The 14,327-nt window shown below is 55.2% G+C and overlaps 2 protein-coding genes across 7 annotated transcripts in view; one reads left to right on the top strand and one right to left on the bottom strand.

Moving 5' to 3' along the window:
* Positions 1–8,242, top strand: part of MOK (MOK protein kinase) — a 50,739-nt gene extending 42,497 nt beyond the window's left edge. The window contains exons 3-10 of the mRNA XM_061182908.1: positions 330–408; positions 538–586; positions 2,538–2,716; positions 4,196–4,297; positions 5,069–5,242; positions 5,817–5,940; positions 7,439–7,639; positions 7,720–8,242. Coding sequence (XP_061038891.1) covers positions 362–408; positions 538–586; positions 2,538–2,716; positions 4,196–4,297; positions 5,069–5,242; positions 5,817–5,940; positions 7,439–7,639; positions 7,720–7,800 — 957 coding nt within the window. The 5' untranslated portion in view covers positions 330–361 and the 3' untranslated portion in view covers positions 7,801–8,242. The remainder of the gene's footprint in view (positions 1–329; positions 409–537; positions 587–2,537; positions 2,717–4,195; positions 4,298–5,068; positions 5,243–5,816; positions 5,941–7,438; positions 7,640–7,719) is intronic.
* A 3,304-nt stretch (positions 8,243–11,546) lies between these two features.
* Positions 11,547–14,327, bottom strand: part of WDR20 (WD repeat domain 20) — a 62,040-nt gene continuing 59,259 nt past the window's right edge. For 2 of the 6 annotated variants that reach the window (XM_061181276.1, XM_061181277.1), the window contains one exon: positions 11,556–11,930. In XM_061181276.1, coding sequence (XP_061037259.1) covers positions 11,877–11,930 — 54 coding nt within the window. In that variant the 3' untranslated portion in view covers positions 11,556–11,876. Of the gene's footprint in view, positions 11,931–14,327 lie in introns of all 6 variants that reach the window. The other 4 variants (XM_061181282.1, XM_061181275.1, XM_061181278.1 and 1 more) reach the window with 4 other exon arrangements.

The following is a 14,327-nucleotide window of genomic DNA, read 5'->3' as shown; positions in this document are numbered from 1 at the left end:
GGAGGGTGCCCTGGAGGCCCACCCGAGGCTGCGTTAGGACCTCCAGCCCGAGCTGCCCTTGCGGCGATCACTCAGCGCTGTTCTGACTGCAATCCGAAGGCCTTGCGCTCTGTGATTTTAAATGAAATCATGCCAGTATGTAGAATTTTAAATGGCATATTTTGTAGATAGACTCCATATTTCCTAGAACTACTCCAGGTTATTTTTCACTGAGGAAGTTAGATTTTTCACACATTGCTAAATAAAAATGGATTCCATCTTTTGTTTCAAAAACAGGGATATGGGCCATTCATTGGTAACCATATTTGCCTATTTCCTTGATGGCACAGGGAGAAGACACCCATTATCAGAAAAAAAGATTATGCACTATATGTACCAGTTGTGTAAATCCCTTGATCACATGCACAGGTAGGCACTTGGAGACCTGGCAGCTTTCAAATTAATAAAATGTATTACCGTTCATTAAGAATATAGTATAAGAGAATTTGAATGAATGAGGTACAATTAATTCTATCCTTCCTTTTATATTGAATGCAGAAATGGAATATTTCACAGAGATGTAAAACCAGAAAATATATTAATAAAGGTAAGAACTTTTATATGAAAAATTGATATCAGAATAAAGGTAGAATATAAAAACTTTTCACTGGATGTTTTCAGTCCCAATGGATACTATGTTTGTTATAACATGTTTGTTTTTTTCCTTCCAGTTTGGAAAAAAATGGTTAATTTAATAAATGCCATCAACATAACTGTACATCTGGGAAAAGGCACCCTTCTTATACTATATACAAAAAATAAACTCCATTTAAATTATCATTCTAAACACTCTAAATATAAAAGTGGAAGAGGCAGGATTTGAGCTCTGATATGTCTCACTTGAAAGCCCTTAAACTATACCTGTGTAGAGTGTACAGTTTGCTCGGTTTGGGCACATGTGTACACCCATGAATCCATCATCGCAATCAACTTCACAAACAAATCCAAACCCCCGAAAGCCTCCTCTTGCCCTTTGGTAGTCCTTGCCCCCTGTCCCTTGTCCCCAGGCAAACACGAGCTAGATGTTCTATAAATGGAATTACATAGCATGTACTCTTTTTTGGTCACTCAGCATCGTTATTTTGAGGTTCATCCACATTGTAGTGTGTGTACCACGCCTTTCGAAATTGTCCCACAGTTCTTGGATGTTCGGTTTTGTTTCTGACGTTCTTCTATTGCTTTGCATTTCAGTTTGGGAAGTTTCTATTGGCATATCTTCAAAGCTCACTGATTATTTCCTTGGCTGTGTTGAGTCAATCAAAGTCTTTTAAAATTTTTGTTACAGTGTTTTTTGTTTGTTTGTTGTTAATTTTTTTTATTTTTGGCTGCATTGGGTCTTTGTTGCTGCATGCCGGCTTTTTCCAGTTGTGGCGAGCGGGGGCTACTCTTCGTTGTGGTGCACGGGCTTCTCATTGCGGTGGCTTCTCTTGTTGCGGAGCCCGGGCTCTAGGCGCGCATGGGCTCAGTAGTTGTGGCTCACGGGCTCAGTAGTTGTGGCGCACGGGCTTAGTTGCTCCGCGGCATGTGAGATCTTCCTGGACCAGGGCTTGAACCCGTGTCTCCTGCGTTGGCAGGTGGATTCTTAACCGCTGTCCCAGCGGGCAAGTCCCTGTTACTGTGTTTTTTATTTCTAGTGTTTCCTTTTGAGGTTTTCTTAGGGTTTCCATCTCTCTGCTTACGTTTCCCATCTGAACTTGCATGCTGTCTTCTTTTTGCATTAGAGCCCTTAACAAATTAATCATAGTTATTTTAAATTTCCTGTCTGGGAATTCTAAAATTCTAAAACCCGCGCCATATTTGAGTCTGGTTTTGATGCATGCTTTGTCTCTTCAGACTATTTTTTCTTGCCTTTTAATATGCCTTGTAATTTTTGTTGAATGCATTGGGGAATGGGAACAGAGGTAAAAGGCTGTCAGGGTAGGTTTCTTGATAATCTGGCTAAGAGGGCTGCTGTTTAATGTTTGCTCTAGCTGTAGGTGCCAGAGGCTTCAAATTTATTGACAGCATGAATTTTATTACTTGAATGTGAGAGGTAGAGAAGATGGAAGAAACACTTTGAAACCTGTTTCCCTGGGCTGTCTGACTTCCTTCAAGGATCCCATGTAGGTCAGGCCCCCAGCCTCCCCCGAATGGGAACCAAGCTGTCAGAAGCGCTGGACGTGGTGGGGAGTTTGAGGCATAACAGGGCATGTGACCAGGGTGTATAGTTCATCTGTAGACTTACACTGCGACTTAAAAATTTCCAAAACCTGTAGACATTTTGAAATGTCTGTTAAACATAGCCAGAATATTCGTAAGTGTGTTCCACTGAAGAGAAATACCGCTTCCTCACCTGCTAGAGGCAATTTCAGGTGCTTATAAAGCCAGTACTTTATGTTCTACAAGCTAGTTTAGGTGCTAGGAATTTTCCCGTTGGTGCATAAATATTTGAAATGGTTTGTATTACAATCGCTGCTTGACGAGATGTTATTTGTCCCTGCTTCTCTCCCCCCTTGCAGCAGGATGTCCTGAAATTAGGGGACTTCGGGTCCTGCCGGAGTATCTATTCTAAGCAGCCGTACACGGAATACATCTCCACCCGCTGGTACCGGGCCCCAGAGTGTCTTCTTACTGATGGCTTCTACACCTACAAGATGGACCTGTGGAGCGCGGGCTGCGTGCTCTACGAGATGGCCAGGTGGCGCCAGAGTCGCAGCTGCTGCTGGGCTAGGGGGGCTGTGCCAGGGTCCTGAGGCCGGTCCACGCGGGGCTCGGCCGTCCAGTGGCTTCGCGCCAGTCCCTCCCTCTACGGTGCAGAGTTTACAGTCCTTCTGGTGTCGTGGTGGTTTTTTAACTCGACACGAAATGTGTCAAACGCTTTTCCTTGCTTCCTGGGTATGGAGGAAAGAACACTATCAGTTACTTCTTTCCCACTGGCCCGCCCCGGCCCTGGGTCGGTGGGCCTCTCCATTTGGCCTCATCAGCGATAGGACTGATGAAGCCAGATGAAGGAACAGAGTCGAGGCGTGCTTACTGCCGCCTCGTGGGGCCTGCCATGGGGGCGGCGTGCGAGCGGTGCCCCCCGTCTACCCTCAGAGTGCAGTCGTTCGGGTGGGGTGCTCTGGCCCCGGGAGTGAGGGCGAGCTGGATGGAGGCCAGGAAGCCCCAGCCCTAACCGTCCTCCCCTCCCCCAGCCTTTGGGCTTTACCGCTGGGCGCAGCAGGGCCAGGGCAGAGGCCCGGGAAGGGAGGAGGGCCTGTCCCGTCCACCGGCGGCGGGGGCACTGGGTGGAAGAAGCCCCGGGAGGAGGTGGGGCGGCACCTGATCGTAGTGGGTCAGGTAGGACGGGTGGGTGGATTTAACGTCGGGGTGACGCACATCAGGATGGTACAGCCCAGCGCAGGCAGGACCCGGGTTGTCCAGTCCCGCCTGCTCGACTGACCCCTTGATAAATACAGACGTTCGGGCCCTTTGGGACACGCCTTCTGGTTCTAGATCATTAATATTGATAAGTGACTGTTATTTTTGGAAAGGAGAGTGGTGACTTCACTGATGCTAAAGTACCAACAAATGATCTTTTCTCCCGTGCTAAAATCCCTGAGTCAGTTTGGAGGGATGTCAGAGGCGCTGGTGCCGGCGGCATCCACTCAGGGCGTGGGGCAGCCCACGCTGAGCCTCGCTGACTGCACTCTGTGCCCGGCCTGCCCCACCTCAGAGCCGTCCAGCTCCCCTGCGTTTCCTCTTCTCCCCTGCGGCCTGAGCTCCTGCCGTTTTCCCTGAATAGAAGTCATCTTACCGTCAGAGCTACGTTTTTAAACTCTTCTTTGTGGCCTGTAATGTGTTATGGGTCTAAAGTCTTTTATCCACAACTCCCAAATCCGTGACTGCTCCAAAACCAAAACGCTCCTCGGACCTCATTTGTCTACACAACCCGACCTGACCCAGCCTGAATTTTTGTCAACAAAACTCCCCAGGCCGTGAGGAGGCTCTGGGGGGTTTCATCTCTCAGCAGGCAGAGACACCTGCTGTGCAGATACGGGAGTGTGGCTCTGTCCCTTAGAAAGACACCGACCTGTAGGGACAGTAGGAGGAGAAAGGCCCAAGCATGGGCGGGGGGGCTGGAGGTCCCTCTGCTGGGAGGCCGCCGCCCTGACCACAGCCCTGGCTGCCCGCCCAGCCTGCAGCCCCTCTTCCCCGGAGCCAACGAGCTGGACCAGATCTCGAGGATCCACGACGTCATTGGCACGCCTGCTGGGAAGACCCTCACCAAGTTCAAACGGTAAGTGCAGCCCCCCGGGCCGCCCCACCACCCTGCCTCTGTCGCCCGCAGGGGCCTCCTCACAGCCCCGCGAGCCCGGCAGTCGGGTTTTGTCCCCGGAATGTTCACTCCGGCCACAGAGGTCTTTGGGAAAGGCTCCCCAGCACAGGCTGCACGCACGGACCGTGGGGAGCCGCCACCCGGCACCTTGGCCACACTGACCCCTGGGGGGGGGACTCGGGGGGGTGGGCAGCACCCAGCAGCTCCCAGAACCCTAGGGAGGTAAGGAGATGACAACCATGCTGGATTCTTTTTCTTTTTTAAAACTTTATTTCATTCTTTTCTGGTGGGAATGTGGTATTAGTCTTCTCAAGAAAAAGTTTTCTTACACTTATAGCATAACAGATTTCACGACCTCCCACCCTTTTTAAAAAAACAGACTTAATTTTTTTAGAGCGGTTTTAGGTTCACAGAAGAACTGAGCGGAAGGTACAAAGATTTCCCATCTACCGCCTGGCCCCACGCAGCGCACAGCCTCCCGGCCACCAGCACCGGCCCCGGGGTGGCACGTCTGCTATCATCGAACCTACGCTGACACGTCATTCTCACCCAAAGTCCACGGTCTCCACGAGGATCTTGTATTCTATGGGCTTTATGCCCCCCTGCCCCCTGCCCTTTTTAGATTGTAAACTGTTACCTTCAGTGCAGGTCCCTGTAGGGTCGTGATGCTGGACCGGCCACGTGCTCTAAATGACGGCGTGATCGTTTATTATCATTGGGCTTTTAATACAGGTCGAGAGCTATGAGTTTTGATTTTACTTTTAAAAAGGGATCAGGAATACCTCTCCTGACAGCCAGTTTGTCCCCGCAATGCCTCTCCCTCCTGCACGCAATGGTGGCCTATGATCCCGATGAGAGAATCACCGCCCACCAGGCCCTGCAGCACCCCTACTTCCAAGGGCAGAGGTAGGCGCCCTGCCGAGTTCCCGTGGGGCACGCGGATGGGTGGCTGGTCCCCGGGAACGGTGCCGGTCCCTCTGGGAACCCGCATCTCGCCCCTTCCTGGTATCTTCCCCCAGAAGGAGGCGATTAGTGGCATCACGGCAGGGTGGAAGGAGGGTCTGTGGCTGCTTTGCGGTTGATGCCAAGGCTGTGGTGTTAAGCCCCGGAGGGTCACGTGGCGCACGGCAGGGGGAGCGGGCTGAGCTCGCCCGCTGTGAGGTTCCAGGGCGCGTGCGTTGGGCGACACCTGCCATTGGAAGTACCTGCCCTGAGGGCTTCGGACTCCACTCCTCTGTCCCCTCGTGCGTGTGTGACGTGGGTGACGTCTGACCCGAACCTCGAGTCCCTGGGCAGGGGTGGGCCCACGGCTCCGGAGCCCAGAGGCTGTCAGGCTGAGACAGGAAAGGAAAAGCTCCTCGGGATATGGCTGACATGGATGAGAGGAGGGGCGACAGGCACAAGCCCGCGCTGGAGACAGAGGAGGCCTGTGGCGGCCGTGTTCTCAGCAGAGGCGCCCCTTGTCCCTTCCGTCCTGTAGGGCAGCTGAGAAGCAGGCTCCGGCCAGGGCCAGGAGGAAGGCCTCTGCTCTCTGCCCCGAGCGGCCGGTGGCACCGGAACTACTCAGTAACAACTGGCAGCTGGCACAGGAGGGCAGCAAGCAGGTACTGAGCGATCAGGCCGTCCGAGCTGGGACCGGACACCCTCAGGGGCCCGTGTCTCTCTAACGCAGATGCCACCTGTGGAGGTGCCACATCTGCCTGGAAAGGGCGCCCGTCAGCGACCTGCCCCCGCGCCAGACGGCACCTCTGCGCTCCCGGCCTTTCTGCGCCACCAGCTAGGGTCCACAGCGTCGCGGGCTGGGATCCTCCCAGCCGCAGGGCCAGGCCGGTGCCCAAGCACCGGGCAGACGTCACCGCGTTGTGCCCGCAGAGGACCCTAGCCGGGGCACCGGGAAGCCAACACTGGCCCAGGTGACCGTCCCCACTCGGCCGCGGAGCCCCTGCGAGAGCAGCAGGCCCCAGAGGAGCACTCCGCCTGGCACAGAGGTGGTCTCGCACGCTTTTTGGTGTAGAAACCATAGCTGCATCTCGCAATAGCTTCCCCTTTCTCTCACGTGCCGCGGGGCCCCCCTTTGCTCGGCTCCTCCAGTTTTACAGTTGTGGGCTGGCACCAAGCTCTGTGGTAGCCGTGGCCTTCCATCGTTTCTCACTCAGCCCAGCATCTGTTGAGTGTCACTCTGCGCTGGGAGCCGAGGATGCAGGTATACCTGCAGCCAGGCTGCTTTCCAGAAATCCGGACCCCCGTGTCCAGCTACCTGCTTGATGGCTCCAGCTGAATGTCCAAAAGGCAGACTTGTTCAAACCCGATCTCCTGTCTCTCCCCCCAGACCTGCCTCTCTCCCCGTGCCTTCCCTCCAAGGGCGGATGAAGGCAGCTCCCCTTCAGCTGCTCAGGCCGCCAACAGGGGGCGAAGCCCACCCGCGCCCCCCCGGCTGAGCCTCCCTCCCTTTGCCCCTAAGTGCCCTCCCTGCCGGGCCTCCTCTCCCTCTTGGTCAGCTGTTGGGGTCTCTCCTGCTGGCACCCGCCGCGGGCGCCCCTGTGGCAGAGCCGAGGCGCACGCTCTCTGCCAGGGCCCCGGAGTGAGGGTTCAGGCTGTGCCGGCCATCACGTCTGGCACGACTGCCCACTCTTCTGGCCGGTGGCGCCGCGGACCATACGTAAACGAATGGTGGGGATGGATTTCAATGAAACTGTGGACCCTGAAACTGGAGTCTCATAATCACATGCCGTGAAATTTTCTCCAACAATTAGAAGATGTGAAATCCATTCTTTGTGCACAGGCCACACAGAAGCAGGCTGCAGGCCGCTTTGGCCGACCTCAGGGAGTCCGAGCGGGAAGCGTCACCGTGGCCTCGGCCCTCGGAGCTGCGCGTGCGTCAGCACGGCCTCCCCCGCTGTCAGCCCCGGCCCCGGCCCAGGGGGCGGCCACCGCACTTCTGGGGGGCTGGGACGCGGTGCGTGTTGCAGTCACCACACTGTCACGCCTCACGGTCAAGAAATTGTATGAGGCAAAAGTAGTACAAAAGAGCCCCTTTTGCTTTTCCTATTCCCACAAAGGGGAAAGCATCGTATGTTCATCTGACCTTTGCTTTGTTTCTAGAAACAGCCCCTAAAGCAAGAGGAGGACCATCCCAGGAGACACGGACCAGCCCACGTGGTGGAACTGCCCAAGCTCAAGCTGTCGGGAGTGACCAAGCTGTCCTCGTACTCCAGCCCAGCGCTGCAGTCCGTGTTTGCCCCCGGAGCGACCCGGAAGGTCCCGGTGCTGAGACCCCTGAAGTGTGTTGGCCCAAACCAGAAGGTGGGCGTCGCACTGGTTCCCCTGGCGCCGCGCTCGCGCCCATCCGGCCTCTGCTGAGTGTCTGTCACTTCCTTTAACAGACAGACACACAGAAGGACATCAAGCCTAACCTGAAACAGCACCGCCTGCCCACGGTAGAGCGGAGAGGTGGAGGCTACTGAGCGGCGCTGTGGCTCCCCTGCTCGGGGCGGCTCCCACCCGGCCGGGCACCAACGAGCGGGGCGGGGGCTCCGGGAGGGGCCCGGCATCCCGGGAGAGCTGCCCCCAGACCAGCACCAGCACCTCGGCCTGCAGCCCACCGGCCCGAGGCTGCTTGCATCCTAAAGGCAGCTGTACCGTATGTTCCGGTCTAATACCTTTGTAAAATCGCCTCATTCTAGGGTTTCGTTTCATTTCCGTAACATAAGAATTTGGGGCAGGGAATATTTTGTAATTTTTTGTATGAATCAAAACAGAAATCATACTTTGTTATGGATTATTTAGGCCTGGTTTCACCGAGGGCTCTGCACACGGTGCCTTCTTTAGTCCATCCATCACCAGTAGTGTCGTAGCACGCTTGGCTTCCAGATTATACCATTGGAGACCCCTGATTTTTATTAAACAATAAGCTATCATTACAGTGTTGCATCTTAATATATTTTGAGTTAAACATGTGTCCTGATTATCCATTCCTTTATTTTGACTTTTGTGAACGTATCAGGGGCATAGATTTTGTTGGGGAGACTTCGGTGCAGCTTCACTGTTTCACTTGACCGTCCACTGAGGAACGACACAGGCTGGCGCTCAGCCCTCGGAGCCCCCGGGTGCGGGCCGCGGGCAGCTCGCCGGTCCAGCTCCCAAGGCCCAGCTTTCTCCGTGAGTAGAGGCCGCTGCTTCCCGATGGCCTGCGAGCGTGCCCAGCTTCGTTTCTGGGGTGCCAGCAATAAGCGGGCACAAGAAGAAACCTGTTTCCCGTGGGGGAGGGAGGGGAGGTGGCAGAGCATTGGTGGCGCCGGAAGGGGCAGGGCAAGGGGCCAGGAGGGACGGCACGCAGGGCTTGGGGAGGTGGACGTGGCCCCCGGGGTGGGGGCAGGCCGTGGCCAGCATTTCCCGGTGCCCGGGGGAGGGGGAGCCATGGGCGCGGGCGCGTGCGGGCCCAAGGCGGGCAGAGCCGGTGCACGTGGGGAGACCTGGGGGGCTTCGGGGACGCCCCGGGTGGAAGTGGCGTTGGGGCGGGGCGGGCAGAGGGCTGGGGACGCCGCGTCCCGGGGGCGCTGCGGGCTCGGAGGAGTCGGAAGAGGCCAGGGACGGGCCCGCGCTCTGACCCCGGCTCCGGGTGAGGGCACGTGCAAGGACAATTTAGGGAAATCATCACCCCCTTTAAGTATATAAACGCGAAGGGCCTCTCTAAAGTTCTTCGGCGCTGTACCTTCTTGAGAAGGAACCCTCCTCCCTGCGGGCGTGGTGCCTTGGGCCCCGTGGGGCTCCGCCTCGGCTGCAGGGGGCGGGTCCGCTTTCCCCGGGGGGCCCCTGCGTCCACCAGGTCTCTGTGCCCCGTGGGCCTGGCGACGGGCAGGCGCTGGCCAGGCTTTGGGGGCACAGGAGGCCGCCGGGCCCTGCTGCCGGAGCGCTGGTGCGTCTCCGTGCACCCCAAACCTGACCAGTTGCGAGGCCGGGCGGCTGGGCCATCTCAGCCTCCCCGGGGCCACTGGAGGGCCCGTCTCCACAGACCCGAGCAAGGGCGCTCCCTCATCACCACCCCGACCAACTCCCTCGTCCACGTTTGAGACGCGGCTGGGGCCGAGGTTGGGGGCAGAGGCCGCGGGCGGACACGCCAGTCCAAGGGGCCCGGCCCTGCCGGCTGTCGAGGTAAACCTGCTCCCGAGGAGACAGAGCAGGGGCGACGCTGCCGAGGGATGAGAGCGCGCCAGGCGAGCAGTAAGGGCCGACGAAGCGTACCAGGTGCGCCGAGCCGACCCTCCGTGGCTTCCGAGGGGAGGGGTGGGGGCCGGCCTGGGGACCCTCTGCCCTGGGCCTGCGGCTGCGGGGCGCGTGCTGGCGGGGTCGCCGGGACGGGTAGGAGGCCGGCCGATTTTGGAAGCCATCTTGGACCACTTGGCCGGGGACCAGCCAAAAAAAGAAAGATGCGTTCCCAGCACGGATGCATCTCGCAAACTGCAGCGCAGAGTCGGACGGAGGGCGGTGGGCGGAGCTAGTAGGGCTGACCGCCCTGAGCGACGTCAGCCTCGGGGCGCGGAGAGCTGGGCCGCACCCTGGGGCCTCGGACTTTTCACAGTGCTGTTGTCCTGGGGCCACCAGGTACCCACCCGTCACTTCCTACAAACACGCAGGAAGTCCACAGGAAAAGGAGTCGACCCAGGAGGACCGCAAGGCTCAGGATTCTGGACTCGAGTTCCAAGGCGGCCTTTTCTGATCTCCAGAAATACGCGCGGCTTCCTCATAGGTCTTCTGTGTGACGGACAGTACTTAGAGACCAGTGCTTTGACTAAGATGACAAATACCAAACTATCTAAAATGTGCTGATGTTTTCATAGGAAGGGCATTCTGAATGTGTACAGCATATAAATCGTGATTCTTTCACTTACAGCAAGAGGGTGTCCTGGTGTGCGGTGGTTTCCACCTTTCGCGAAGGCTCCTCTGCCGTGTGACAGAGGCTCGGCGGTGGCGGAGCTCCCCGTGGAGCAGCCCTCCCGGCCTGGCGGCCAGTGAAGAACTGGCTGCCTGACCCTCCTCCTCTCCTCTGAGAAGGAAGCCAAGACCCAGGCTGATGAGGATTTTTCTGCAACAGTAACGTTATCCTGTTGCTACGTTCACAGAAATGATGGAAATGGAGGTGGACACATCTTTTCTAGCCTAAAATCACTTAGACGCGCCCCCAGTTTAATGGGATCACTTAAGAGAAATGCGTTTTAGGCACTTCATGGTTTAGAGTCTGACCACATAAAAAGGCCTTCAAAGGGTTCAACTGTGTATGATTTTTTTCAATTGAGAAAAGTTCCTGTACTTGGCAGCTACACTGTAATGATTCTAGTTCCCTGTAGCGTCTGCAAGTAGGCGTGGGCATGACCAAGCTGCTCACCAGCTGGCTTCAGCCAAATAAAAATCCCATGTAATTGTCATCAGCCTTTTCTCTGCATCCTTAACAAAGCACTTTCACACTCACCGTACAGAGTCGTGTGTGATCTTCCAGCAACAGAAGGTGGACTCGTGGACTTGAAGCTGTTAAGGAGAAAGCTGTTCCCTGAGACCGCAGTCCGCACGCATGGGCAGCTGCCCACAAAGGCCGAAGATGGGGAGACGGCAAGAAGGGGCCAGAGAACCGAAGGGCTCTCCGGATGAGCCACGGTCTTGAAGAGCCTGCCTCACATCACGGCTGCAAGGGACATGGTGTAAACATTTAATTCAACAAAAACAATACAGTAAAAGTTGAGCCAATTTAACAGAAGATAAACAAATGGTATATTCAAGAAAGTTTTAATATTAATTTTTCTGTGAATTAGGAATATCACTCTTAGAAGATGAAAAGTACTCCTGAAGCGACCATTTCCCCAATTGCAGAATGACATTATTTATACATATAATACAGAGCCGATTGCATTGGAACAAGAGTGTTAAAATAAATGTTAACAGATTAAAAAGGGCATCTTCACGCCACACCTTGGAGGCCCATTACACCCATACTCAAAGTTATTTTTTAACAGCATTAAACTATTTCAAGTGCAAACAATTTTTAGAAACCTATGCGCGCAGCATCCGTCTTCCTGAATTACATATTTAAGCCAGAAAGTAACAACTTTCTTGATGAGTGCATTCCAGGTTGTCTTCTGACACCTAAGGTGTTAAAAAGAAAATCAGCGCAAAAACAGAGTGAAGTACTATTTTTAACAGTTGGATTTAAGGGGATTTCTTGTCCAAGAAACATTTTATTTCACACTATGTATATATTACATAAATATATATAACATTTTTATTACATTGAGTTTTAGAGTAAAAAGCAAGAAAATCTCATTTCTTATATTTTACTGCAGCCCCAAGAGAACGATTTAAAAATGGAACCAGCTTCTTTGGGTGAGCGGCGCCGAGCCCCGTGTTCCTCTTCCGCGCTGCCCTCCACACGGGCGATGCCTGCCTGCGGCCGGGGCTTGATGTCCACGTGGCTCACGTGCGGCCCTGGGCTCCATCGTCGCTCCCTCAAGACCCAGTCCGGGGTGAGAACCTCCGAGCGGGAGCGGGCTTGCTACACTACAGTCCCACCTGGAGAACTGGCCTGGTTTGGGGCTGACATTAAACCCTGCAAACAAAGCAGTTTACATTACTCCAGCAAAACACGGGGCCGCGAAGAAAGTCACAGTCACTCATCCTTTCCAGCAGTTTCACAGGAGCACAATTAGCTTTCTGTTGGTCTGGAAGCCAGGGTTTTAACAGCCCCTCCGTGTCCATCTACTTAATTCCTAACTAACTCATCGGAATCCTGAGCCTGGTCCCCCCCCCGCCGCCTCGGGTGTCACGCTTTGGGCAGGGCTGGCCTGGGGGAGAGAGTGGTCTCTCAGGGCCAGGGTTCTTTGGAGCATCGCCGCCCAAAGGCGAGGGGCACCTCCCAGGGGGGCTGTTCACTGCCCTCCCCAAGGGCTGCAGCTCCGGGCTACAGACAGGTCCCCCCGGCTCCGAGGCCAGCTCGCCCAGTGAGACCAGAGAGCCGCACGCCCAGTCCTCCAAGGGCCGGGGTGGCCGCCAAGGACAGAGTCTAGTGGCATTTTTGAAAAGGCGTTTTCTTTGCTCTCTCTGATGGGTGGTGTGATGGTGGTGCCCCTCTGGCATTAGCGCCAGCCCACAGGGCCCAGCAGGTAGAGAAAGCAGGAGCCAGTCATGGGGGTGGGGAGGCTCAGGACAAAGGCTGCCACTTGGCTGCGGTGGATCTGGGGACTCTCCGCACCAGTGAGGGGTGGTGTCTGTCCCTTCGGGCTGGCTCCTACAGAGAGGTAGGAGGCTGTCACGGATTTCTCGCAATACAGGCGTGAGCTTAGGTAACCCTGAGAGTTTTACCTCTTGTACAGCAAAGAGCACTTACATTTCCCTGCATTTGCTGGGATGCACGTAGTTCCAGCACAGTTTGGCATTCATTTATTAAGAATAATTTTAAGGTTACAATATTGCAACACTGAAGCTACAAATTTTCAGTTCTGTGAACACAAAGATCCTTAAGCTGTCCCCCAAAATGCTGCACACAGAACACGCCTTTACGCAAACATGGCTGCGTTTTCACACCTGGCCTTGGGCTGACGCAGATGAGGGGTGACGATCTGAAACTGACCCTCAGCTTCGCCCACGCCTTGTTGGAGGGAAGCTGGGAAGCACGCAGTCCCGCTCCAAGTCACTTTATCTCCAGTTTCTCACCTTAAACCCGAAATCCGTTAATCTAGGCAAGATCAGGAAGCAGGGGCGAATGGAACTTAGCAACTCGCCTCTGCTCAGAATCTACAGGAGCGCTTTTCCTTGACCTCGGAGTTACTGCTGGAAAGGCACACAGCCCTGTCTGATCTCCACGGCGATGGGCAGCTTCTCACTCAAACCCCTCAAGACGGTGTGGATGGAGCCTGACAGAGGAGGTAAAGCTCTGGCCGGCCCGACGGGAGAGAGGAGCTCTTTTGGACACTGTGCCCATCCCGGCCCAGTCCACAGAGGGGAGGACGGCTGGTTTACCGTCTCGGTGATGAAGGGAATCTTTGGCCAAGTGAGGAGAAACGCTCCCCCCGAGTCTGAACTGAGCTGCAGTGAGGCCGCCGGGCCCGAATCCCTGTCCATCGCGGACAGTCTGGAGGGAAGAAGCCTGTGACATCACAGATGACCGCATCCGGTCTAAGGTGTCTGAAGCAAGGGGACTCTGACCTTCGCGGGTCAGCCACCGGCAAGGAGAGGGCGGCCCGGGACTAAGCTCCCCGGGGTGAGCAGAGCAAGGCCTCAGCATCTGCTCGGTGCCCAGCACGCAGGCCAGGAGCCTGTCGCGGGGGAGGCCTGACCCCTGTCCTCTTCCCAGAGATGGAATTGTTCTGCAGGACAGACACACCGTGGAGGCATCGGGGGGAAACACCACTATTCAAAAGAAAATGTGAAAAGTAACCTTATTTCTGTAAGCCTGTGCTTTAGTTTAGAAGTTGCTGGGTGATGATGAGAAAGATGGAAGACACACTTGCAGGCCTCCATCGAAGACTCCAGAACACTCTTAGGGGGAAGCCTGGCCGGACGTGTTAACCTAAGGGCACAGTTTGGGGCAGGTTTTTCAGCGAGGAGGACCCGCCGCCCTCTGCCCCGTTCTGGCTGCTTGTGAGGGCGGCCTGCCCTCTGACTGCGTCCTCCCTGATGACTTTCTTGGGGAGGATCAAGCGCCTGGCCTCAGAGGCCCTGCTGGCTTCCAGCTGTCCGGGCAGCATGGTAGCTGCTGGTCTCTCCACCTGACGCCGGACAGCTGGCAAACGAGGGCTTTACATACATCACTCAAGCAAAAGATTTCTCCAGCCAAGAACCTGCTTAATATCCTATTACCCACCCCCAGGAAGGAAGCCTATTACAGAAATAGTGGCAGCTCTTGAATCTAATATTTAATAGGTAGTTCTGTTCTCACCAGAGTTGCCATTTTATTCCTGCTAGAGATTTCATGTGAAAATTGATAAAATACCCCAGCTCTTAGTTT

This window comes from Eubalaena glacialis, chromosome 2, assembly GCF_028564815.1.
Source record: "Eubalaena glacialis isolate mEubGla1 chromosome 2, mEubGla1.1.hap2.+ XY, whole genome shotgun sequence".
Taxonomy (NCBI): Eukaryota; Metazoa; Chordata; class Mammalia; order Artiodactyla; family Balaenidae; genus Eubalaena; species Eubalaena glacialis.
This window is presented reverse-complemented; position numbering and strand designations above follow the sequence as displayed.